This window comes from Cryptomeria japonica, chromosome 2 (assembly GCF_030272615.1).
Source record: "Cryptomeria japonica chromosome 2, Sugi_1.0, whole genome shotgun sequence".
Lineage (NCBI taxonomy): Eukaryota > Viridiplantae > Streptophyta > Pinopsida > Cupressales > Cupressaceae > Cryptomeria > Cryptomeria japonica.
In genome coordinates this window covers 587,354,857-587,379,637 of record NC_081406.1, presented here as the reverse complement: position 1 = coordinate 587,379,637, position 24,781 = coordinate 587,354,857, and the positions used below count along the sequence as shown (strand labels likewise).

The following is a 24,781-nucleotide window of genomic DNA, read 5'->3' as shown; positions in this document are numbered from 1 at the left end:
TTCTTAAGTGGCAGATTTGAAAAATTTATGAAATTTTGCAAAAAGAAATTGTATTTTGGGTTGTTGGATGCTCGGGTTCGACCTGTGTTCACTCGGGTTCAACTTGGGTTCGCCCTGGTCTGAACCAACCCTTGCAATCATGAACCCTAGCCGGAACCATAGGCGGACCGGACTAGGATCGGACCAGACTGGTACTAGGGGCCCAAGGGGCGAACCCTGCAACTTAGTATATAAACGAAGAATATTTAACATTTTAGTTCCATTGTCAATTTATTTGTCTTAATTAGAAGCATACAACTATAAGAATTCAAACCAACTCACAATTTCATAGCTAAATATTCTAGTATTTGGTATGCGACTGCAGATATAATTGGATCAAGGACAACAATATACCTTTAAGAGAATTCACCACTTAATCATCCTTCTCTTAATGCACTTAACTTTTCAAAAGAGGTGACTTATAAATTTTTGAAAAATTCACATTATCATGAATTCAACATAGATTGTAGCTGATAAGGTTGAAGTGAAATTTTCAAGTAAAACAATGTTGTGGCAGCTACCAAGGCTCAAACACTCACTAGTTCATTGTGCTCACAATCCATATGCCTTCATTGGACTAACGTGATCAGAGGATGTGTGCCTTCGTTGGGTTGTTGTGCTTGCAAGTTGTGAGTCTTTGGTAGGCTTTTGAGCTTGCGATTTTGAACATGGTTAAAGTTCTCTCACATCTATAAAATTATGCCATAAAATTGAAAATCCCTTGCGATTCCAAAATTACTTCAGAACTTCAAGTTCGCTTACACTTTCACAATTAAGTTGGATTTCTAAAATTCCCTTGCAATTATAAATATCATTAGAGGTTAGAAGTTCTCTTGTAGGTGTAAAAGATTGACTACATGTATGTGACAAGTTTTCTCTTGTGTTAGCTTGCATGAGCAATTTCCTTACTATAGTGTTTTAAAACTATGTTACCCTGAGTTTCTCGGACATGGACGATAGGGGATGGGGGGATGTGTTTTGGAGTACCTGATTTTTTGAGCCATTTTTTGGGATGGTAGGGACGACAAATGAGACAACTATATAAAAAGAGGGAAAATTTAAAATATATAAAAAAATTATAATATTCATATGATAACATTGTTAAAGCATGCATATATACATTATCGAACCTTAAAATATAACATTTGTTAAATTAAGATTTCACATGAGAGTCGAAGTCAAATAAATTAGCAAAATTCAAAGCTTAGTTCAAATTCCTTTTAGAATTCATTGTCAATATGCATGCAATATTAAAAATAACATACAAGTTACAATTAAGTGCACAAAGGCTACAAGTTTCACTTTTAATTATGATATGAAAATACAAAGAAAGAAAGTACATTGCTGCCCTCAATCTGCATCTATTAGAATTTCATCAAAATTAGAGTCCTCCTTTGAGTCATTTCCCTTGTGAGGGTCTGCCTCATCCCATGAAATATCGGCCCCCTTTTGTGCATCCTCCACATCAACCTAGGCGACATTTTGAAGACTAGCATCCCACAGTAAAGCTGGAGTTTGTTGATACTCTAGAGTTTGATGATCCTAAATTTGAAGAGCACTATGCATAACCACTAGTTGCTCTGATCATCTAGAGGTAAGTCTATTCCTCTTGATGGAGTGGATAAAGCCACATGTGGGCCAATTCCTCTCTGCAACAGAGGAATTGCAAACTTGTGAAAGGAGGAAAACGACAAGCATCTTCAACTATGGTGTATCCTTCCCATGCCATGTCCATCATCCAATAAGGCCAGTTTTAGCTAATGAAGCTCTATATATATCTTTGCCTTTAGTTTACTGAATTTTGGACCATAAATATTTGTTAATGCAAGCCATTGTGTGTGAAGTAATGAAGACTCCTCATTTGAATATATATTTTGAAAGGCCTTCATTAGCCTTTCTTTCACATCTTCATTATCAAATGGAGGCAACCTTAAAACCTTTTTGTGCATACCATTTGGGATTTAGAGAAAAGACTATCACGTATGAAGTGGGATGTTCATTGTGTTCCACCTCTGCATCATAATGGGATTAATATGTTACTCATAATCCTAAAGTAAGATCCTTGGACGAAAATATTTGCTTTATCTTTTCAAGAATGCCATCAAATGTCTCATATATTTCTCCAAGATTGGGAGAGTCTATATCAGCATATGTAATGACTTCTACAACAGGTGAGATGAAAGAGAAAACATATATGCAAAATGCAAACAAAAAGTTAAAAATAATTAATTGATAGGCTATAAACCTCACAAGTTGAAACATTGAACAATAAAATTAAAATATTAAAATAAAAAATTTTAACATGAAAATCAATAATTTAATATTTAATATTTAATAAAATAAGTAATTTAATTATAAAAATAGAAATTTCTTGCCTCACAATGGAAACCAATCATCATCAAGGATCTTTTGTTTGATGGCCCTTCTTTCCGTAGGTGTCGTGCTTGTAAATGAAAATTTGAATATCTCTAGCTTTTGCCACAACTTGCTTCACCCAATCTATTTTCCCTATTTATTTTGATACATTGTTAATGCATAAACACAACATGGGGTCCAAAAGATGTGCTTGTAAGTACCCCTCACCATCATGCTAGCCAATTTGTACATAAGCATTGAATCCATGACCACCTATACAACATTTAAGGTCTCAACCTCCTCTATGGCCTCTCTCAAAATGCTAATTTGAAAGTTTGAATCCTTATACCTCCTTGAATAATCCATGACTGTAACAAAATAAGAGCCAGCTAGGCATGCGACTATGATTTTGATGAGTGGCCAATGTGTTACATCGATCCACCCATCTATCATAATAGAATAACCTATCCTGATCCATATTTGCCTCATATCCTCCATTTGCAAATTAACCTTAGAATATTCTTTATCTAGGAGTGTAGTGTGTAGTTTATGATTTCTGGGGTATACAAAAGAGGGACCAATAGAGTCTAAATATTTGACCATTTATTTAATATAAGAGGAATGAGCCACATGAAATGGGATGACACGGGCATAAAAAAATTTGTCAATGGAAGATTTTGTTGCATCCTATGCTTGCGCATTAAACATACTTGCACAACTATCCTTAGCCTCTCAACACCACTAATCTTTTTCTTTCCTCTTGTGGCAATATCACTAGTAGCATTACCAGGTGTGGATGTCAAAGGCATAGATGATTGTCTACTTGCAAAAGAATGCGTTGATATTGTCACACCTTGAGACCTCATTTGTACCTCCATGTGCAATCTATGAGCCTCTAAGTTATCATCTTCCTTTATATCTAGACAAACTTTAACTCCATGGTATGTAACACCCAAGAAATGAGACTGTTCCGTTTTGTAGCTCCCTCTAAAAGTTGCCTTGCAAATGAGACACAATCACACCCTACTCCCCCTTGAATTTTTACTTTTGGTATATCTATAGCTGCCACAAGTTGTAGAAGAGATTTTTTTTTTAAGGTTAAGAGTGCCTTTTGCATATTTTTTCAAGACTTTTGAAGACACTAAAATGGATTTGATGGTTGTTCACCTCATTCCCCTACATTTCCACACTTTGATGAGGCTGAAACTCTTGCATTTTTCTGAGTTTCTCTTCAATTTCACTACTATCATTCTTAGTACTGCTCATGTTGGTTTTGTGAGATTTATTAAAATTTTAAGATGAAAAAAAAAATCAGACATTTCTTACTTTAAATTCTGAAATAAATAAATAGAAAGATAGAATGACTTACCGTTTCCAATCGTTTCCAATAAATTGTTCCCCCACTATCAAATATAAATTATGCCTTGGATTCAACCTCTCTACACCTCCTTCAACCTCGCTTTAATATTTTGTTTCTCCTTCAACTTTGTACCCTATTTCTGAAATCTTTTTTGATAAACAATTAACAAAAAATGAACTCAAATGCATTGAAAAGAGGCTATTTTTCCCATTTAGGGTGACTTGAGGTGTGGGGGCCCACAAAAACAAATTAAAAAAAAAAATATTAAAATCAAGCTTGAAAAAGGGGGATGGGTCGACTCCTCTACATGTTTCTGCCGTCCCCACATTTTTTTGGATCTTTCCTAGTTGCTAGGTGAAACTTTGGATGGCTAGGGGACATCACTGACTCATCCCCTCGTCCATAGGATGCTTTGGAAATAGGGATGCGTCCCCAGGTAACAATTTTTTCATAGATTTCTTATCAACTCAAGGAAATTTCAATACTATTTTTCGAGATCTATTTTTTTGAGAGATCTATTTTTTTTAAGTTCATGACTCCATTGACTCCATGGAGAAGGTTATTATTTTCTTTTCAATGATCTAAAATATGTTCAATGTTGTGATTTGAACTAAAAGAACATGATGTTTTATTTTCTCGTGTTTTTAGGGGTTTGATCCATGTATTTGCACGTGTTGAAATCAACATAAAGAGCTGAAGATGCTCAACTATAAACAAAGAAGCTTAAAAATGTCATTTTCTTTTGACAATCTCTCAATTTAAGATCAATAAGTTGTTACCTACACAAAGGCAAGGAGGATAAGTAAAGTGTTTGCTACTTCATAGACCTTGAGTTTTAGCTATACGAAGAATATTAAAGCTTGAAGAGAGAGACAACTACAAAATATTTTAATCAATGAGCAACTCATTGACAATAGAATCTAGAAATTCAAGGAATTTATGAGTTTTCGAAATGATGGTGGATCAAAAAATATGAAAAATGTTTATTTTTTATGAGAATATATCCTTAGAATTGTTGGATTTGGATCAATTTTGATAGTTTGTCCATCGCTGGATTGTGTGTTGCTAGATATTTTTGGATTTTCTAGAGTCCATGTGAACGGTCATTTAGCTTTCTTTTTACATTTATTTAGGCACTCTTTAAGGTACCAGATTTGTGAGTGATCTTGCCCCTTTTAAATGGCCTCATCCTTTCATATCTTTGCAGTTTGTGTTATTGGAGTTGAAGGATCAACAATGGATATCAATAACACCCTTGCTCAAGCATTCTTAGAAGTTTATTCCCAAGGTGTTTCATGGGGTACACCCCTTGAAACACCCCTAGATATTATTCTTCCCATTTTGAATTTGATAACACTTGTTGATGGTTAGTTTTTTTTACTTTGATAGTGTATTTTGTAGGAAGGGTCCTCCATAAAAGTATGCTCAAGGAATGGGTCAATCAAGCTTGGGTCTCAATGGGATTTGCCTTGATGCTATGCAAAACCTTACTAAAAAGATTTGTCTATTTTACTTTTTATTTGTTGAAATCAACAATGCTAAGGTGATTCTTAATGGTTTCCATTAGCTTGTTCATTCATTTTTGTTGGTTTTTGAATCCTAGACATAGGACTTTGTTTCCTCCAATGAAAAGACTCATCGGGTCCCTATTTGGGTTGAGTTCTTTGGGTTATCCTTCCCACAGTATAATTTTTAATTCAAATAGCTTATTCCTTAGGCGTTGTGGTTTTTGTTCTATTCGACTCATCCTTAGCGTTGGGTTTGCATTGAGGGGGACTTTCAAAATATTTAAAATAAATCATGGATATCTAGATTGGACAAATGAGATACACTCAATGCATCCTTTACTGAATTTTCTAACACTTGCTATCAATGCTAGCTCTTCAAACATAAGATTTAAGATTGCCTTTTTAGTTTCTTCCTATCTAAGACCCTCCTCTCAAAATATCACTAACTCGAAGCCTCTTGCAAAAAAAGGAAGGGTAGCATATAGTTAATTGCAAGTGCAAATAAATTAATAATAATGCCCCTCCCCTCAAACCTTCTTTAAGATCTAGGGACTAGGTTCAAAAATTACTTTAAAGCTTCTAGAGTTTTGAAAAGCTATTAAATCTCTTATTCAAGATACTTCTAAAGAAAAATATGTGAGATCCTTTCTAACAGTGTCATTGTTATCGCAGCCACTACGTAATACTGCTAAACATGCTTCCCTTCCTCTAGCTATGTTAGTAGAGGTCCCATATCGTGCTGGGGCATCTTGAATAGGGAGTAATTGATAATTAGGAGATGATTCTTGATGTTTGTTTATGAATTGTATCTCTCAGAATGTTCGAGATTTAACAAAGACACCCTTAGAACTCATTTCATTTGAGAGCCTTAGTTAAAATTTCTAGGTTTGGGCATTCTCTAGCTACAAAAGGTTAAAATTACGGATTTTTTCCCTTTTGACAACTTCTTGTGTCATTTGCCATTTGAGTTATTTTGTCTAGAAATCATGAAGCAAGTCAAGGTTATGCTGTCATCTTTCTACATGGAATTAACATAATTGGTTAGGTAGGTAACCCCACTAATTGAGTGTTGTGGGCTCTTTTAAATTTTCATAATCATATTTTCGGAGTTATTAGTTTTTATGCTTTGAATGATGTCGAGATATATACCCTTTGGAGATGATTGTCAATTCAATTATTTTCGCCACTTGGATTCTATATGAGTATCTTAAAATGATTGAAAAAGCCTATAATAAATGTGGGTCCTTGTCTATGTGGTAGACAATTGGCAAAGAGGCGAGGTTCTTCATTTGTGATAAATTATGATTTTTAATCCCAATCTTAGTTATTGCCAATATCTTATGACATGTTACTCATGGAGTGGTCTTATAGTATGGCTTGATTGAGTGGACAAGAATCTTGCTCATACAATTGATATCAGAAAAATCTTTTTCCTCTTTTGCGAATTGTTATTCGCGAAGTTAGTGGAGCTTTTGTTAGATGTCCTTCCAGGCCACTTTCCAGTTTAGTTCTATAGTGTGTGGCAATTTTTTGAATCTAGGGCCATGAACTAAATTATTTCTCAATCACAAGGACATGTTTTCTCACATTGGACATTTTTATAATGATGAGCCATATCCCATATAAGAGACTAGATGGATAGCTTGGTGGAATGCTACCATCACCCGTACTTCCCAATTTCTTTGCATCTATGGGTATTAGGATATTTCTGTTGCTATTCATATAGGCCACCACCTTAGAGCTCCTCCAAGCCATCATTGCTCTGAAAGCACAACCATTTGATTTGATCACTTAACTTAGAATGGTTCAACTTTGCCATTAGGAGCAAGTTGTATATTCTCACATGTCAGTTGGCTTAAGACTGGAGACAAGGTTTCAAAATAGTTCTTCTAGGCTTCATGGGCTTTTACTTAATGAAGTAAGGGAAACCGCTACTTAAAGGAAACCACTACTTAACAAGATTCTTGACATTCTTCAAGCCTTTGCTTGACATTATGAACAAATTTTGTCTGCTCAAGAGTGCACTTTGTCTATAGCTTTGTAGCAGTTCATAAATGTGGATATTTGCCAAGCTTCTAACTCACAATGCCTTCTCTATGGTTAGCTTTACACCAAAGAAAATTTGTGAAAGGCCATTTTTGCAATGTCTCTTAGTTTTGATGAAGTTACTTGTGAATTCTATAAAGCTCTTTAGGGACAATTGTGGTTGTTGATCTTCAGAAGGTCTATTTTGAGATCTTTTATTTTAAATCCCTAAGAAATTTAATTAATAAAGGGAATATTAAAAAATGCTTGAAGCAAGAGACCTTGAAGAAATCTGCAATTCACGGCCTCTCACTTTGTTGAACAACTCATATAATATTATTTCCAAAGCTGATTCTTAAGCTTTGGCCTCTTCTACCTCCACTCGTCCTTCTTGAAAATATTGGGTTCATTAAAGCTATATTTATCTTAGACAATATAGTTATTGTTTGGGAAGGGATGTAATGAGCTCAATGCTCTCAAAATGCCATTTTTATAAAAATTGATTTTGTCAAGGCTTATGGTTGCATTGAGCAGCTTTTTCATTCTTGCTATGCTTCAATCACCTCGGTTCAGTCCATGCTTATAAATTATTTGTTGATGTCTCAATCTTAATTACTATTAATGGTTAAAAACTGAAAATTTTGCCATCCATCAAGTTTTCCCTCTTGCTCTAACTCTTTATGTTGATTTTGCTATTTATTAGTCTATGTAGGTTCTTAGACCCTTGTTAAGGGGATTATACTTCCTAATTCTCCCAACTAATTACTCAATGGTCATTTTGTCAATGATTCAATCCTCATTCTTATTGCAAATGAAGACAATGTTAGACAAGCTATTCAATACTTTGATACTTTTTGTCAAGCCTCTAGCTTGAGTATGCATCGACAAAAGACTAGGTATACTATTGGCAATCCTGTCTTGCTATGGCAGACTAGGTATACTATTGGCAATCCTGTCTTACTAAGGTAGACTAGGTAGATAGTTTTGACTAGTATAGATCAATCATGGGGAATTTCTCATTTTCTTGACATTCCCTTTGCTTTTCAAACTTCTCCTATTACCTTTTGACAAGCAAATTTTGTTAATTGAGATGAATTACTAAGCCTCTTTCTTTGGTTGATGAATTTCAAATTTGTTTCCACTCATGTTTACTGTTCTTGTTTTGGCCAACCTCCAAATCCTCTTAAAAAATAAAAGAAATGTAGAGGCTTCTTTGGGCCTCGAGTGATAAGAACCATGAACTCATCATGATGTTTGAGAATATTGTCTTCCCCATGACAATGGTTCTAGGTTGCTTTCAAGTCATTGACAAGGCATTTCCTTTGTGCCAAATGGATTAATAGAGCTCTTGAGGGAAATAAACCTTGGAAAATTCTCTTTACGCATTGTATTAGTTTAGGTGTGCCTTTCAAAGGAATAGTGCAGAAGGGTCTAGACTCTAGACCTTGACTCACCATGAGGAAGCCAATTCAAATTCAAAGTATTCATTTAAATCATTTGAAATTCTTTGCAATGGTCAATCTTTCAATCAATTACTAGTCTACTTTTGAATGTTGTAGCATTCAAGCTATATCAATTTGTAATCAATTGATGAATGAATGGAAAGAGTACTGTCGCACTTAGAACAATTTGATAAAATTCTTTATTTGATATTTTCAATATATTTGTGTATTTGTATCCATCTCCATCTAACACCAACAATGAGGGCCTATAAAATGATTTACATCAAGATCTAAATCAATCCAAGAAAACTCAAAACTAGAACTTCCCAATAATAGAAGAACAATAACAATGCTGATTAAAGAAAATCCAAATTTGCATGCAACCTATTCTCAAATAGACATCCGAGGTACTGAGCACCTCCACTGAATTCTCAAGATTTATTGTCTCCCTCTACAACTCAAAATCTAATTATTGATCTGCAAATCAGTCCAACAATCATTAAATTTTGTAATCAGATTGACATTTCAGTCCACAACTCAATCAATAATCATATCATATTATCAATCAACAATCGCTCAAACCACTATCTCATCATTGTTGAGTTTGGGGCTCTTAGTCTGGTCTGACTTTGATATTATGTTGAGCTTGTATGGATCAGTTAGGACTTAAACCTAAGACCTTCCATTTGTTGCTGGAGTGCTCTACCACTAACCTACTAACCTCTATAAGACTAACCCATCTTTAATTCAGATGTGACTTATTTCCACCCATCAAGTTAAATGGTTAGGAGGGATAGTTGCCGTCTAATTTGGCTGGGGATATTACTGACTTACCCAAGAATCTATAAAAGTTTTGCTCCGCCAACAAAAATAGTAGTGCGAGCATGCGGCACAAGTACGTACAGGGAGGAATGAGGAGAGCTGAACAACACGTTGGAGCTTTCAAAGATATCATTCTATGAGCGCAAATTGAACATGAGGATGTGGTTCTCATTTGTTTCCATACATTTGGATGAAGCTGCCTATGGATGGTATCTGGAATTACCTAATGGGTCACTAAACTATTGGAACCTATTTGAGATTACATTCCTAAACCATTTTTGAATATAAATTGATCCCATGGTTTTGTACCATCCATTCGCTATAGCAAGGCGGCAACCTAATCATAAATGTAAGTTTTCATATGATATAGACAACTAAAGGATCCTTACAATGTTGCAGAAGGGATGGTTATCCAAACTTATTTGAGAGCATTGCATCCTTTGAAATCTATGTGTTTTGGGCAAAATTTGCCAAATGCTATTCTGCAAAGTCCACTTACATTGTCTCAATTTTCAAATATGGAAGAAAGAGCAGGTAGACAATTAAAAAATCGTCACAACATCCTTGTGCAATTGACGAGGATAACATACTTCGATATTTGCCTGATCCAAAATTAACTTGGATATTCCAGTGTGTGCTTTTGCAGGCCGATTGGATGCTATATGCTATTTCATCTAACATATATCCAAGTGATGCCATCTTTACCATAATCCACTTAATTTGAAATGTTTCCGTTCTCAAATACATTCCTACGATGCTTTGAATCTGATTTAACACAATTATTCAGTACTAATAAAATGTCATATATCTCATTCACAACATAAATCGTAAATGGTGTAACAGTGGAGTATACTGATTACTTTTCATTAAGATAGGCATCTGGTTACTAATTTATCAACATGAATCATGACATGCTAGAGTTGAAAAATATTATAATTGAGTTATTCTACTATGCATAAAAGAACGTAATTCTACTTTAAATAGTGATACCTTTATGTGCTAGAATTTATGGAGTGTAGAGAATGGACGTATGTAAAACCCAAAATGGAAAGAAGAGTTAATACAATAGCTTACCCTATAAAATCATAATGTGGGAAAGTTTAGAAGACGAGTTAAATTCTTCTTTATCTTCACTAATGTAAGATTTAGACTTGAGTTGTTGCGATTGAGCTTCCAAGAAAAGGATAGGATTTCTACAATGCTCTACAGTATTTCCTTAGAAAACTTAAAACCAGGATTGCGTTTTAGCTCAAGTCCCTGTCAGTTTCAAAAAATAGATAGTAATAGCTGCATGTTTCAATTGTTGTACTACTTTGGCATTAACAAAATGTTTAGATGGGTGGTTTCATTATTTGACAGGCATACAGCACCTCAGAAAATGCAGAAAACTGAATGGAAGTCATTATCACAGGATAAATAACACAATTGAAATGAAAAATGCCTTGCTCAACTGCCACTTGGAGGACAAGACTGTTGATAAGTGATGTTGCTCTAGCATGCAGCTCCATGCAACTCTAGTTTGGACATGAAGCTATCCATTCATCACCATGCATAAGCTATTTTTAGTTAATAGTTTTTTTTGTTTATTCATGCAAATAAAGTATGTACTCCAGCATGCATGAATCCTTAGGACTATTTTTAGTTTTGCTTTTTGCATGAGTTTGTTTTTAGTAAATAAAGCATGTTGTGCATGCACTTATTGTATTCTTAATTTAGGGAGTAGTTTGCCTTTTTTAGTTTGAGAGCCTTAGTAGCTTTCCATGCAAAGCTAGGAATATATTTAGAACTGCAATTATTATTTATTCTTCTAGACTGCAAATTCTTTATATATACAGCCTCTATGTAATTTTTTAATTAAGCTTCAATAAAGATATTGGTGTTTTTCTTCTTTTTGCTGTTATTGTTTGCTAATCAGTTGGTTCAGAGAGGATAGGTCAGGTTCAAAATTCTACAAGTGGTATCAGAGCAGGTAAAATTGTTTTGGGTTAAAGTTTTATTGTTGGAATTTCGCCAAAGTTAATCATGTCGAATTCTAACCATATGCCCGTTCCAGAATTTGATGGGAATGATTATGATTATTGGTGCATTAAGATGCTGACCTTTTTGATTGGAAAAGATTTGTGGGAGATTATTGAATCAGGTTATGAAGAGCCAACTGATTGGAATGCCCTTACAGCCAATGAAAGAACAGCAAGAAAGGAAGCAAGGAAAAAGAATGCTCAAGCTTTGTTTCACATTCAGATAGCTCTTGATAAGAGCTTATTTCCAAGAATATCAGGAGCAACAACTGCCAAAGATGCCTGGAAGACTCTACAAGAAGCTTACCAGGGTAGTGATCAAGTTAAAGTGGTCAAGCTTCAGACATTGAAGCGAGAGTTTGAGAATTTGAAGATGCAAGAAGCTGAAAGTATAAGTGATTATTGTGTCAGAGTCAAAGATGTGGTCAATAAAATGGCTACACTTGGAGAAATTGTAAGCAATGAAGTTTTGATTAAAAAAGTGTTGAGATCTTTGACACCCAGATGGAATCATGTAGCAATAATCATAGAAGAAAGCAAGGATTTGACAAAACTACAGTTTGATCAACTGGTTGGATCCCTGATGTCTCATGAAGAAAGATTGAAAGATTCTTTTGAAGGTGTAGAGAAAGCGTTTTCCTCTAAATTGCTAATCACAAAAGATGAAGATACAAGCAGCAGTAGTGCCAAAATCAATCAAGGCCAAGGTAAAGGGCAAAGCCAAAATTTTTCAAGAGGTAGAGGAAGAGGTGGCTCAAAAGGAAGTGGTGGTTTCAGAGGAAGAGGTAGAGGCAGATTTGATAAGAGAAATGTTCAATGTTACCATTGTAATAGGTATGGCCACTTTGAAAGAGAATGCAGATTGAAAGAAGGTAAAAGTGCTAACTATGCTCAAGAAAGTAGTGACAATCCTCCTGATCACTTATTTTTATCTTATGCCAAGGGTGAAAATACTAGTAAAGATGTTTGGTACCTAGATTCTGGATGCTCTAACCATATGACAGGGAATGAGAAGTTGTTCTCAACAAAGGATGGAAGTTTCAAATCCAAGATCCAACTTGGTGATGATAAATCATTGGAGGTTGCTGCCAAAGGAGCTATGGAGGTCCAAACAAAAGAAGGTATAAAGAGTATTCATGATATTTATTATACTCCACAACTGAAGCACAATTTGTTAAGTGTTGGGCAGCTATGTGAGAAAAATTATAAAGTAGTCTTTGAGAATAAGACTTGTACTATCTATGATAAGAATAAGGATAATAGGGTGATCACTGTTGTTCCTATGACAAGAAATAGGATGTTCCCCTTAAGGTTTGGTGAACATAACAACAGTTTGGCAAATATGGCTTATGAGGATTCAAGTTGGTTATGGCATCTCAGGTATGGGCATTTAAATTTTCATAGTTTGAAGTTTCTAACCTCACATGCATTAGTTTCTGGTTTGCCCAAGGTTGAGGAACACAAGGAGGTTTGTGAAGGTTGTGCTAAAGGAAAGCATGCAAGAGAAAAGTTTCCAAAGGGCAATGCATGGAGGGCTCATCACCCACTTCAGCTTGTTCATTCAGATATATGTGGTCCTATGCAGACTAAGAGTTTGGGTAAGTCATCATATTTCATCACTTTTATTGATGATTACTCACGAAATTGTTGGGTATATTTTTTGAAGGCCAAAGATGAAGCCTTGGATACATTCAAGAAGTTTAAAGCCCTTGTGGAAAATGAGAAAGGGTGCAAGATCAAATGTTTAAGGACTGATCGTGGAGGAGAATTTTGCTCAAAGGCTTTCCAAAATTATTGTGATTTTAATGGCATCAAGAGGCAACTTACTATTGCATACACACCTCAACAGAATGGAGTAGCTGAAAGGAAGAATCATACTGTGGTTGAAATGGCAAGGTGCTTGTTACAAACCAAGGGATTGAGCAATTCTTATTGGGGAGATGGAGTTGCTACAGCGGTGTACATCCTCAACCATAGCCCCACCAGTACACTAGAAAAGATGACTCCTTATGAAGCTTGGTATGGTAAAAGGCCTAATGTTAATCATTTCAAAGTTTTTGGTTGTTTGGCTTATGTGCATGTACCGGATCAGAATAGATAGAAGTTAGATGCAAAGAGTGAGTCATGTATTTTTATTGGGTATAGTGAGAAAAACAAGGCTTATAGATTGTATAATCCCCTCACTAACAAGCTTATTGTCTCAAGAGATGTGATTTTTGATGAAGGGGGAGTTTATGGTCATAAAAAAGGCCATGTTGAGAAGCCAAAATCTATTTTGAATGATGATATAATTGCTGATATTGATCATGAGCAGCCATCTAATGTTTCTATATCCAGTGGTTTAACTCCACCAAGCAATCCTTCATCAAGTACTTTAGTACCAAGTTCAAGTCCAGCTTCTTCTCCAAGTTCTACAAGGAAAGTAAGGAGATTGAGTGATATCTACCAAAAGAGTGGAAATCAAGTACATGAAGAAAACCCAATAGGTGAGACAGTGAATTTTGCTTTATTAGCCAAGGCTGATTTTGAACCATCATGTTTTGAAGATGCATGTGCTAATGAAGTTTGGGTGAAAGCCATGGAAGAAGAGATGGATTCCATTCACAGGAATGACACTTGGGAGTTAACAGAACTTCCACATGACAAAAAAAGGATTGGCACCAAATGGGTCTACAAGACCAAATTTAACAGTGATGGGAGTGTTGAAAGACACAAGGCAAGATTAGTTGCTAAAGGCTTCACACAGAAATATGGAATTGACTATGAAGAGACATTTGCACCAGTAGCAAGACAAGAGACCATACGAATGCTGATTTCATTAGCAGCTCAGAAGAAGTGGAGCATACATCATATGGACGTGAAAAGTACCTTCTTGAATGGGTACTTAGAAGAGGAAGTATATGTGGAGCAGCCACAAGGTTTTGAAGTGGAAGGAAAAGATAATTATGTCTACAAGTTGAAGAAGGCTTTGTATGGCCTCAAGCAAGCACCAAGAGCGTGGTATGCCAGGATTGATGGATACTTTCAGGAGAATGGCTTTCAGAGAAGTAAGAGTGATCCTACCCTATACTACAAACAAGAAGGTACTGATATTCTCATCATAAGTTTGTATGTTGATGATCTTTTGTATATGGGTAGTAGTTCTAAGATGAAAGATGAATTCAAAGCTGCTATGATGAAAGAATTTGAGATGAAAGATCTTGGTCTAATGAAATATTTTTTAGGAATGGAGGTTTATCAAAGTAAGGATGAGATTTTCATTTGTCAAACAAAGTATGCACAAGATATGCTGAAGAAATTTAATATGACTGATTGTAACCTTGCCTCCACTCCAAGTGCTCATGGGGATTTGTTATGTAGAGATGATGGTGCTGATTTAGTTGATGAGACAACTTACAGAAGTATTGTGGGGAGCTTGATGTTTCTAACCCACACGAGGCCAGATATTGCTTATTCAGTTTCACTTGTTTCAAGGTATATGACAAATCCATCTGAAATACATATGAAGGCAGCCAAGAGGATTTTGAGGTATGTGAAAGGGAATTCAAGTTTTGGTATTCATTACTACTCTTCTGAAAAGTTCAATCTTGTAGGCTTTAGTGATTCAGATTGGGGAGGTAGTATGGATGACCGTAAATCTACATCTGGAAATTGTTTTTCTTTTGGTTCTAGTTTGATTACCTGGAGCTCGAAAAAACAAAGTATTGTTGCCCTCTCATCTACAGAAGCAGAGTATGTTGCAATTACCTCAACAGGTACACAAGCCCTTTGGCTCAGAAAAGTTTTGGAAGAAATTGGAAAAAAACAAATTCAGCCTACAGTAATTTATTGTGACAATGTGAGTGCCATCAAGTTAGCTAAGAATCTGGTTCATCACAGCAGAACAAAGCATTTTGATTTGAAATATCACTTTATACGAGATTTGGTGCAAAAGAAAGATGTCGAATTGAAGCACATCAACACCCAGGATCAGCTAGCAGATATATTCACCAAAGCGGTTGCGAAAGCTCAGTTTATAGCACTACGAGATAAGATTGTCAGCCCTCTCAGCATCAAGGGGAAGTATGTTGATAAGTGATGCTGCTCTAGCATGCAGCTCCATGCAACTCTAGTTTGGACATGAAGCTATCCATTCATCACCATGCATAAGCTATTTTTAGTTAATAGTTTTTTTTGTTTATTCATGCAAATAAAGCATGTACTCCAGCATGCACGAATCCTTAGGACTATTTTTAGTTTTGCTTTTTGCATGAGTTTGTTTTTAGTAAATAAAGCATGTTGTGCATGCACTTATTGTATTCTTTAATTTAGGGAGTAGTTTGCTTTTTTTAGTTTGAGAGCCTTAGTAACTTTCCATGCAAAGCTAGGAATATATTTAGAACTGCAGTTATTATTTATTCTTCTAGACTGCAAATTCTTTATATATACAGCCTCTATGTAATTTTTTAATTAAGCTTCAATAAAGATATTGATGTTTTTCTTCTTTTTGCTGTTATTGTTTGCTAATCAGTTGGTTCAGAGAGGATAGGTCAGGTTCAAAATTCTACAAAGGCTTCGTGCTAAAAGTTGCTTGCAAACAAAATCAAAGTATTTTAAGTACTCTTGCTAAGAGATTGACACTTGAAAAGTTAATAGTGCATAATTATAAATATTGCAAAGTTTTAAGCAAGGAACAAGAGTTATATAATTGAAGTTCAATTCTCAATCATGAAAGAAAATCCTAGGGAAAACAAACATAAAAGAAGCTACAGAGGAAGTCTATTCTGGAAAAAAATCATCAGAGAAGTAATAGACTTAATGAATAGGAGTTCATACAGATGCTAACATTTGATTTCAAAATGACATGAAAGCCCTCAAAATGAAGAAAGCTGAATGGAGTTTCATGTCATCGTGGCATAATCAACAGAAGGGGAGTCTATATTACGGCAGGATAGAAAGCTTAAAAAAGTAGTACTTTATTTAAATGATTTCTAATGTATGGAAAACAAACATACATATTAGAGCTGTGTGATGATTGGACGGTGCAAGGAATGAGTTAGACAAAGTTGCAAACAATGAGAATCTATATGAATGAAAAAAAACAACATAATATTCTGGAAACAGGACAGGAAATAGGAAAGGAAACTTAAACAGAAAGTTCAAGGAAATAAATTTACATGTAGATTAAAACAATTTTTCTTGGATAGTCACACACAGACGACTGAGCTGAAAATCAATACAAGAAGCAGTATAAGCTATACCACGAACCAATTTAACACAATAAGAATGACACCAATCCTGTGTCCAATTAAAGGCCCTGCCCCTCTCCCATTGGTTCTGTTCAGATTGCGAAGTTCTCCGGTTTTCTTTTGAAGGCCTTGTTTTGTCTATCGGAGGATTCCACCGTGCGGGCAAAGAACATAACTCTATTTTCCCGAACAAAGTCTACTGCTCGTTGAGTGTTTGGAAAATCTGCCAAGAAATGCTTGAATTACTTAGCTAATACATTTTTTTTTGCAAAAGACCCAAAATCACACATGATGTAAAGAACTTAAAAAGTAGCACCTATCACAAATCTGAAAAACAAGAATTTCTTTTCCACATAAACCTAAATTGCATGATTTCTTTTGCACAAAGACTTGAAATGCAATATTTTTTTTAAGCACAGAAACCTAAAAACCAACATTTTTCTTCTTTGAACAGAAACCAGTAAAACAAGATTTTTTTTTCCATAAAATTGTTGAGAATTGGTGTCTCAAACTCAATAATCTCGGTCAGATGGCATTTTGTTCCTCCAGTGAGCATTTCGGTGTGACTCCGTTCGGTGTCTTAGCGAACTCGAGCATAGTAGTGATTTCGGTATGACTTAGGAGTTCAGCAGGACTCTTCAAGCGGCGTGCAGAAATTATGTTTCTTACCGATATTGGTAAGACAAGTGTTGAGTCTTGGCGACCAGCTAGGATTTCGGTGTAACATGTGATGTCAATAAGACCTTTCAAACTGGTAGATGAAGTCTCTTTTAGGTATAGCTTTGTTCGGTCTTGACAATATCTGGGATTTCAGCGTGCCGCCGTGAGAGTTCGGTAAGATACTTCAAGCCGATAGCCGAAGTCACTTCTCTGGGCGATAAGCTAGGTGTCGATATGACTTTCGAGTAGTCTTGGCGAAAGAGACTATTTTGGTGTAGCTTCTACTGGTTTGGGTGAAGAGCGGCTTTCGATGTAACATGTGCTTTCGGTAAGACTCTTCTAGCCGGTGGCCGAAGTCGCATTGTCTGGGCAATAAGTCGGTTTCGCTGTGACGTTACCGATGTCTTGGCGGTGATCAATCTTTTCGGTGTGACTTAAGAGTTCGGTGAGATGTTTGTAGCCGCTAGCCGAAGTAACTCTTCTTGCTGAAAAGACAATATCCAATATCGATATGACATTGCCAAGTCTTGGCGACAAAGAGGTTTTCCGTGTAACATTACATTTCGATGAAAGAGTTATAGGAGATTGCCGAAGTGAGGAACTCTTGCCGATAACCATAAGACTAAGTGGGGACCACGATGGATCATATTGACCTACTGAGTTGTCTGCCGATAATTGGTCCAAGCTGGAGTCTAAGTGATTCGATGAGAGTTCACAGAGACAATTTGCACGTATGAAGTGTCTGACGGTTGGAGCCATGAGGAAATTGAAACGAACTGTTTCTGAGCAGAGATACAAATCATCTGTTGAAATGGTTGTAGAGGTTGGTCCAGAAGTTGGTCGAGTAATTGGAAATAGGTCCTCTGGATGGTTCTGTTGGATGCTAAATTGCATAACATTGTTCCCATTGCTTGTGAGGAGTGTGGGTCGAATTCTGTCTGTAGGTTGAATGTTGTCAGAACAGAGACTATGGATACACTTGAGAGCTTAATCTGTATCTTGTATGTAATTGACATTTTACTGTAATATAGGAGATTGGCTTTGGTGGTGGGTTTTTTTTATCTGTAAGGGTTTTCCCACATATATTTTGTGCTCTCTTTATGCTTGTGTAATTCTTGTTGTTGCGTCTTAATGACTGTAATTGAAATTGAAAGTCATATCTGCTTCTCTCCTCTTTAAATTTAACATTGTAAAAAGAATTTTCGCACTCTGCTTTCGTTACAAAAACCCTGAAAAGAAGGAACTTGTTTTTAAACTAGAAGAATACAATAAACCATTCTAGCATAGGAATTACCGGAGATTAGTGTAATATTCTTCTTCTGTGATTACAACCCCCCCTTTATCACCATAAAAGCTCTCTCAAAAGAGAATCCGAGGAGATTGGAATTAGAGATCACCTTACGTAGGAAAAGGAGGCATTCAAAGAACCCACATTCAATGCAACACGCTGATTAATATTTATATGTCAAATAGTATCTTAGCTGCCGATTCAAAGGAATTTAACCTAGAATTATTTGCCCTACAAGAGATTACAAACCAGTTTAAGTTTTAGTGTTGTATAATTTATTATTGCAGGTATTATTTTTGCTTAAATGGCTTTTGATTGGAAAAAATATTTCTTCGCTGATCTTATTAATCAGAAATTTGAAAAAATTTATAGTGCTGTTGGGATGTAGTGCTGTTGGGATGTTCCACCACTGAGCTATCAGCTCTTTTGATGATTGGTCTTTGGTTCGTGTGTGGCTTATTTTTTGAGCTATACTCTAGATGTTCGGGGATTCTAATTTGGCCTGGCTTTGCTAATTTAGGTCCTAATACCAAGTTAAGCTTTTTCATGGACCACTTTAAATGTTGAACCTAAACCTCCCCTTTTCTGCTGGATTGCTCTAGCATTGAACTAAAAACTATCGGCCCCCTTGATGACTAGTTTATCTTTAATTCAGATGTGACTATCCAATGCTTCTCTGACAGCATGCCCAATTTTACATCATAGGAATAAATAGAAAGTGTCTTTAAAAGCGTATTTCTATAGAAAAAAAAATCTTTGAAATAAAATTGATTGAACTAAAGTGTCAACTGAGTTATAACCAGTGTTCCACGGATGGTGGGGACGGGGAGACGGGGGGACGCGGGGAGGGGCTTCGGGGACAGGGGGACAAAGGGAAAAAGTTTCGGGGACGGGTTTCGGGGACGGGGAGACTTGGGCCTGGGAGGGGGAAACGTGTTTCCGTGGAACACTGGTTATAACATCGTCAAAATAAATAAAAAACTACTTACTATATTCTAGAATAAGCGAACCCACTTTTGATGATTCATATGTACAGCTTTGGCTTTACTGATATTAAAATCAATCTCATCTCATGTTTTTACGATGAAATTTTGTAGAACTAACCAGAAAATTGGCTTAGCCCTCCTCCCTTGCCCAAGCTCCTCAATTACATCGTTGTTTTAACTTTAAACATCTTAGATCGAATTACTGAGAAGAAAATCCTTCACCGAATTTATAAGTATTATTGGAGATGCTTTTCCTCAATGATTTCTCTTTTATTAGACCTTTAACACGTCTGTTAGAAATTTACATCTATTCCTGATGTGTTGATACGTTGGAGAGTGATGTATTGAAAAAAAATATTTAACCAATTTTTATTTTCATTTTTTTTATAATTTTTCTCACCTTTGACCTCTAAACCAAGCTCATAATTGTATTATTTTATATGGCCTCTTTATAGAATCGAATGCAAATTGGTCCAACAAATAATTATGTGTGTCTATAAAATCAAGTATAGGAAACCATTCTTAGCCAGCTTACTGTTATAGTTTAATGGGAGATCATGCTTAATTCTGTTACCATTGTGCAGTCACAACACAAATCAGAAGAGGTCGTAGGATTGATGCAAAAAATACAGTCCAAGGAGAAAATAGTTAGGTAAGCTTACATTGGCTACATGCCTAACATTTTTTCTCAGCGTCTTTATATCTTATTTGATTTAACTTTCAGGAAGAAATAATTTCATTCTACTTTTCATGTTAGGACTTTAATGGGGCAGGAACTGTCTTCTTTGTCTTTCACTGACTTGGAACAATTGGAGTACCAGGTTCAACTAGGAGTGAATAGAATAAGAGTGAGAAAGGTAATTTTTTTAAGTAGTTGCATTTCGAATCTTTTTTATTCAAAACCATTTTTGGAGTTTTCATATGCCTACCATGGTCTTCAGCACTTGAAACCCGGTGTAGTAGTGTAAAATGGAATTGAATTTGGTGGTAAACATAAGAATTAAGAAAATATCAAATACACTTGTTTTTACAATATGACAACCCATGTCGATTATGGCATTTAGAATTTTGTTTTTTAGTTTATTTGATTGTTGTTAGATGCTGTGGCAGAACCAACTTGTGGAGGAGCTCCAAAGGAGGGTAAGACCTATATTCAATCAATCTTTAATTTGAGGTTTTATGTATAAATATTGAATGAACATCCTTGTCTAGTTTTTTCATTGTGAATTCCTTGAGGAATGATATTTTTATAACTGATCTGATTCTCAACTGACATACTGTTGGAATAACTCAGGACGATGAGTTACGAAGAGATAATGATGCACTGCACAAAATGGTACGTCCACAAATTTATGTTGTCTAATATAGAAGATTATCACTCCATAGAATGTAATTTATCTATTTGTAGATTATCATTCTATAGAATGTAACTATCTATATTGTTATAGATGCAGCTCTCTGAAGAAGGAAAACATGTAGAGAGAATTGTCAACAATAATGTTGGGATTCCATCAACTGTAATAGCTACCAGCCCTTGGCAGCAAAACTTTCTGCAACCATGGCAGGGGTAGATTCTATTCTTCCATTATTAACAAATCTAGTGCAGATTGTTATTCTATTCATTAATTATTTGGAGCTTAGCAAAACGTAGACTCGGCTGTTTACTTCATACCCTTTTGATATTCTGGCTTTGAAATGCACACTTAGATTGTTTTAGTATCACTTGATAATGAGACTCATGGGTGTATTGTATGAATTGTTTTCAGAAATAAATCACCGGCACGTCTACCTGAGCAGGAGCATCGTCACTCCATAATGCAAGGGTGGCAGTGATCAAAGTATTTCTATACCATACAATTGATGCCAAATTGCAGTAGTTTTAGATGGTTTTGATGTCATGGTGGAGCCAAAAGGTCATGGATACGTTGTTAAATAAATTACAAATAATTTGATGGGTATGTAAGAACTGTTAGTGCCTGTCCTATTATTTGAACAAAAATGTTTAAGACCTTTTTTTTCATTAAATTAAATTTTTGTTTTTTATTTTTTCAAAATAAATTAAAGATAGATTTTAAGAGATCCCACTCATTTAAGAATATCAATAAAAATATATTAAAGAATTTCATTTAATGATGAGGGACAATATGGAATGAAGAGCTGAAGACTGTAAAACATCATAAATCAAAGTAGGGGTAATAAAAGGCAAGCTCAGGACCACACTTTAACAGCAGATCAAGCAATTCAAAGCAGTTTGATGCTGTACTATTTCAGGGAATTTTATAAAATATTGTGAAACTATTATTGCTTGAAAATTATTATGGATTATTTAAAAAAAAAAAATGTATACACAAATTACATTGTGCTGCTGCACAAAAACACAATTTGATTGCACGTCTTAAGCGGATTACATCTGCCTTTATTTATAGAGGTCTATAGATTTTTTCAAAATACAACAGTAAACAAATGTGAGAAATGAGGATCGGTGATAAGTCGGTGATGTTAAGAGAAGTGTCTGAAATGCAAGGTGGGAAGGTTCCATTTTAAATGTTCGATTGACAATTCTGCTTTGTTTGTTGGTAGAAATTAATATGTTTCAACACTCTCCCTTTGATGGAAGTGGAAACACTCTAAGAGGGGGGGTGAATTAGAGTGAATAGATTTCTTTCTAATTAAAAATAACTAGAAGATACAGTCACAATACAACACTAAAACAATATTCAAAAACATTCAAATAGATTGTTCTATTGAGGAGTAACAATCATTATTAATGCTTTAATGGAAATCTGAAAATTACCAGAGTGCTGCAATTAACGGAAATCTGAGAATTACCAGAGTGCTGCAATAAAACCCACTGCCATATAAAACAGATTTATGTAACATAAACATGCATAACCCATGATAGATAATACAACAAATAATAGAGCAATTATGTATCAGAGCTTGACAAGAATATGATAAACTGAAATGCACAAAACAATGAGACATCACATGACACAATTATTTTCTTGAGTGGAAAACCCTCATGGGGTAAAAAAACCACTCGAACTTGTTTTTCATTAACATCAAATCTTCAACTTTGTTACATCTGTTTTCATAGGAGCACCAACTCTTTCCACTATACTGCCTTTTTTAAGCCCAGAAGCTGAAATATCATCTGCAATACTGTAGATATACAAAAACTTTTCTGTTTTTAAGAGATTTTATATTTGAATTTTTCAATCCCGACTCCTTGCTTTAAGAAAAGAAAAAATATATATAGATAGAACAATGAAGCCATCCTTGATTCGTGAACATCACCAACTCAAAGTCATCACCTCCTTGAGTTGGGGTTAACTCAACCGCTGTAACCGAAAAACTAAAAAAAAATGAAGAAGATTCCTCTTTCAGTGAACCTAAGACGATAAACCTGAAAGCTTCCTTATTTACTTTGGTTTGCATCTTAAAATGCAAATAAAAGTAATTAGAAAGTTATTTAACAATAAACTGAAATAATGTCGCTGTCCAGAAATATACGCAAGTAACAGAAAATAATAACTTTTATTCTTTATTTCCAAAGTCAAAGAATCCTTGCAAGATACCAAAGATTTACCTGTTCCAACTGTAAAGGTAAAAACTGAGCAATGTTTGAAATAAAACTCACGTTCTTTTGCACTTTTACAATGGTGCCTCGAAAACAAATAAACCCACCGCATCTTGAAAAACATTACCAAGAAAAAAACTGTCTGAGGAAGTGCTATGATGTTGGCTAGTGTTTGAAACATTTCAAAGCGATGAAGAAAATATCTTGGCTTAATTCCTTTGTATTCGAAAACCAAAATACTTTGCCAAAATAAAAAGATCTTTGAAGTCCCGGGCAATAAAAACACAAAGTCATTAAAAAACTTTCAATAAATAATTCTGTTTTGAGATCTGCATAATTTGTGCCACATCATCTTATTCATCCACATCACTGTCCAGGTCAAATCAAATACCTTCAGTAAGACTAATAAAACAAGATGGTCACGTGTTGTAAAATATCCGCCACAACCAATGAGATTCAACTAATCAAGTGAATCATCCAAGAGCAATTTTGTCATCAAGGACAACATAGAAGAGAAGTCAACAAACTCCCCCTTTGTCCTTGATGGCAAAAACAAGGCCATCCAAATAGACTGAAAGAAACCACAGTCCAAATGCCAAGCTATGCACCAAGTTTCAAATGCTAACCTGTCTGTGAATCAATTGCCAAACTCTGTGAACCAAATGCATGCCAAACTGAATGCACCATAACTGAAACAACTATAAATGCCAAAATTTGTGAATCAAATGCATAATAATATTCTCCCCCTTTTTTGTCTCAAGGACAAAGGGAAAGAGACAAGAATAATCAAAATCAGCTACAAGATATAGCAGAGAGCAACGGGCAAGGAGAGCAGCGATAAGCTGTTGGTGGAGAGCAAGGCTCCCCCTAAGGCAATGATCAAGTTAATGAAGTAGAGATTGAGAGACAACTCCCAATCTAGATCGTAGTTGTTCAAACATGTCTTTTGCCAAAGGTTTGGTAAAAATATCTACCACCTGTGCTTGAGTAGGATCATATTGCACTGAAACCTCATTAGCCAAGACTTTCTCATGAAGAAAATGAAATTTAATGGCTATATGCTTGGTGCAGGAATGCATAACTGGATTCTTAGATAGATTAATAACACTAGTATTATCACAAAGAATGGAGATGGGTTTAGGAATAGTAATACCCATATTTGAAAGTGTTTGAGCCATCCAGAGAAGTTGAGTACAACATGATGTAGCTGCAATATATTGAGCCTCGGTTGTTGACAATGAAACAGAATCTTGATTTTTACTTTGCTAGGCTACAAGACGGTCACCAAGGAAAAATGCTGCACCACTTGCGCTCTTTCTGTCATCTAGACAACTAGCCCAATCAACATCAGTAAAAGCTAGTAATGTAAAGTCATTGTTGCGAGGATACCAAAGACCATAGTCTAGAGTACCCTGAATGTATTTAAAAATCCTTTTAACAGCATTAAGATGAGACTGTTTAGGTGCTAAC

General features: G+C 35.3%; 1 protein-coding gene across 5 annotated transcripts in view; it reads left to right on the top strand.

Annotated features, from left to right (window-relative positions):
- Window positions 1–21,808, top strand: part of LOC131051414 (MADS-box transcription factor 23) — a 70,892-nt gene extending 49,084 nt beyond the window's left edge. For 2 of the 5 annotated variants that reach the window (XM_057985936.2, XM_057985959.2), the window contains exons 3-8: window positions 20,316–20,383; window positions 20,489–20,588; window positions 20,830–20,871; window positions 21,026–21,067; window positions 21,180–21,298; window positions 21,498–21,808. In XM_057985936.2, the coding sequence (XP_057841919.1) occupies window positions 20,316–20,383; window positions 20,489–20,588; window positions 20,830–20,871; window positions 21,026–21,067; window positions 21,180–21,298; window positions 21,498–21,564 (438 nt within the window). In that variant the 3' untranslated portion in view covers window positions 21,565–21,808. The remainder of the gene's footprint in view (window positions 1–20,315; window positions 20,384–20,488; window positions 20,589–20,829; window positions 20,872–21,025; window positions 21,068–21,179; window positions 21,299–21,497) is intronic. The other 3 variants (XM_057985941.2, XM_057985954.2, XM_057985947.2) reach the window with 3 other exon arrangements.
- The last annotated feature ends 2,973 nt before the right edge of the window (window positions 21,809–24,781 follow it).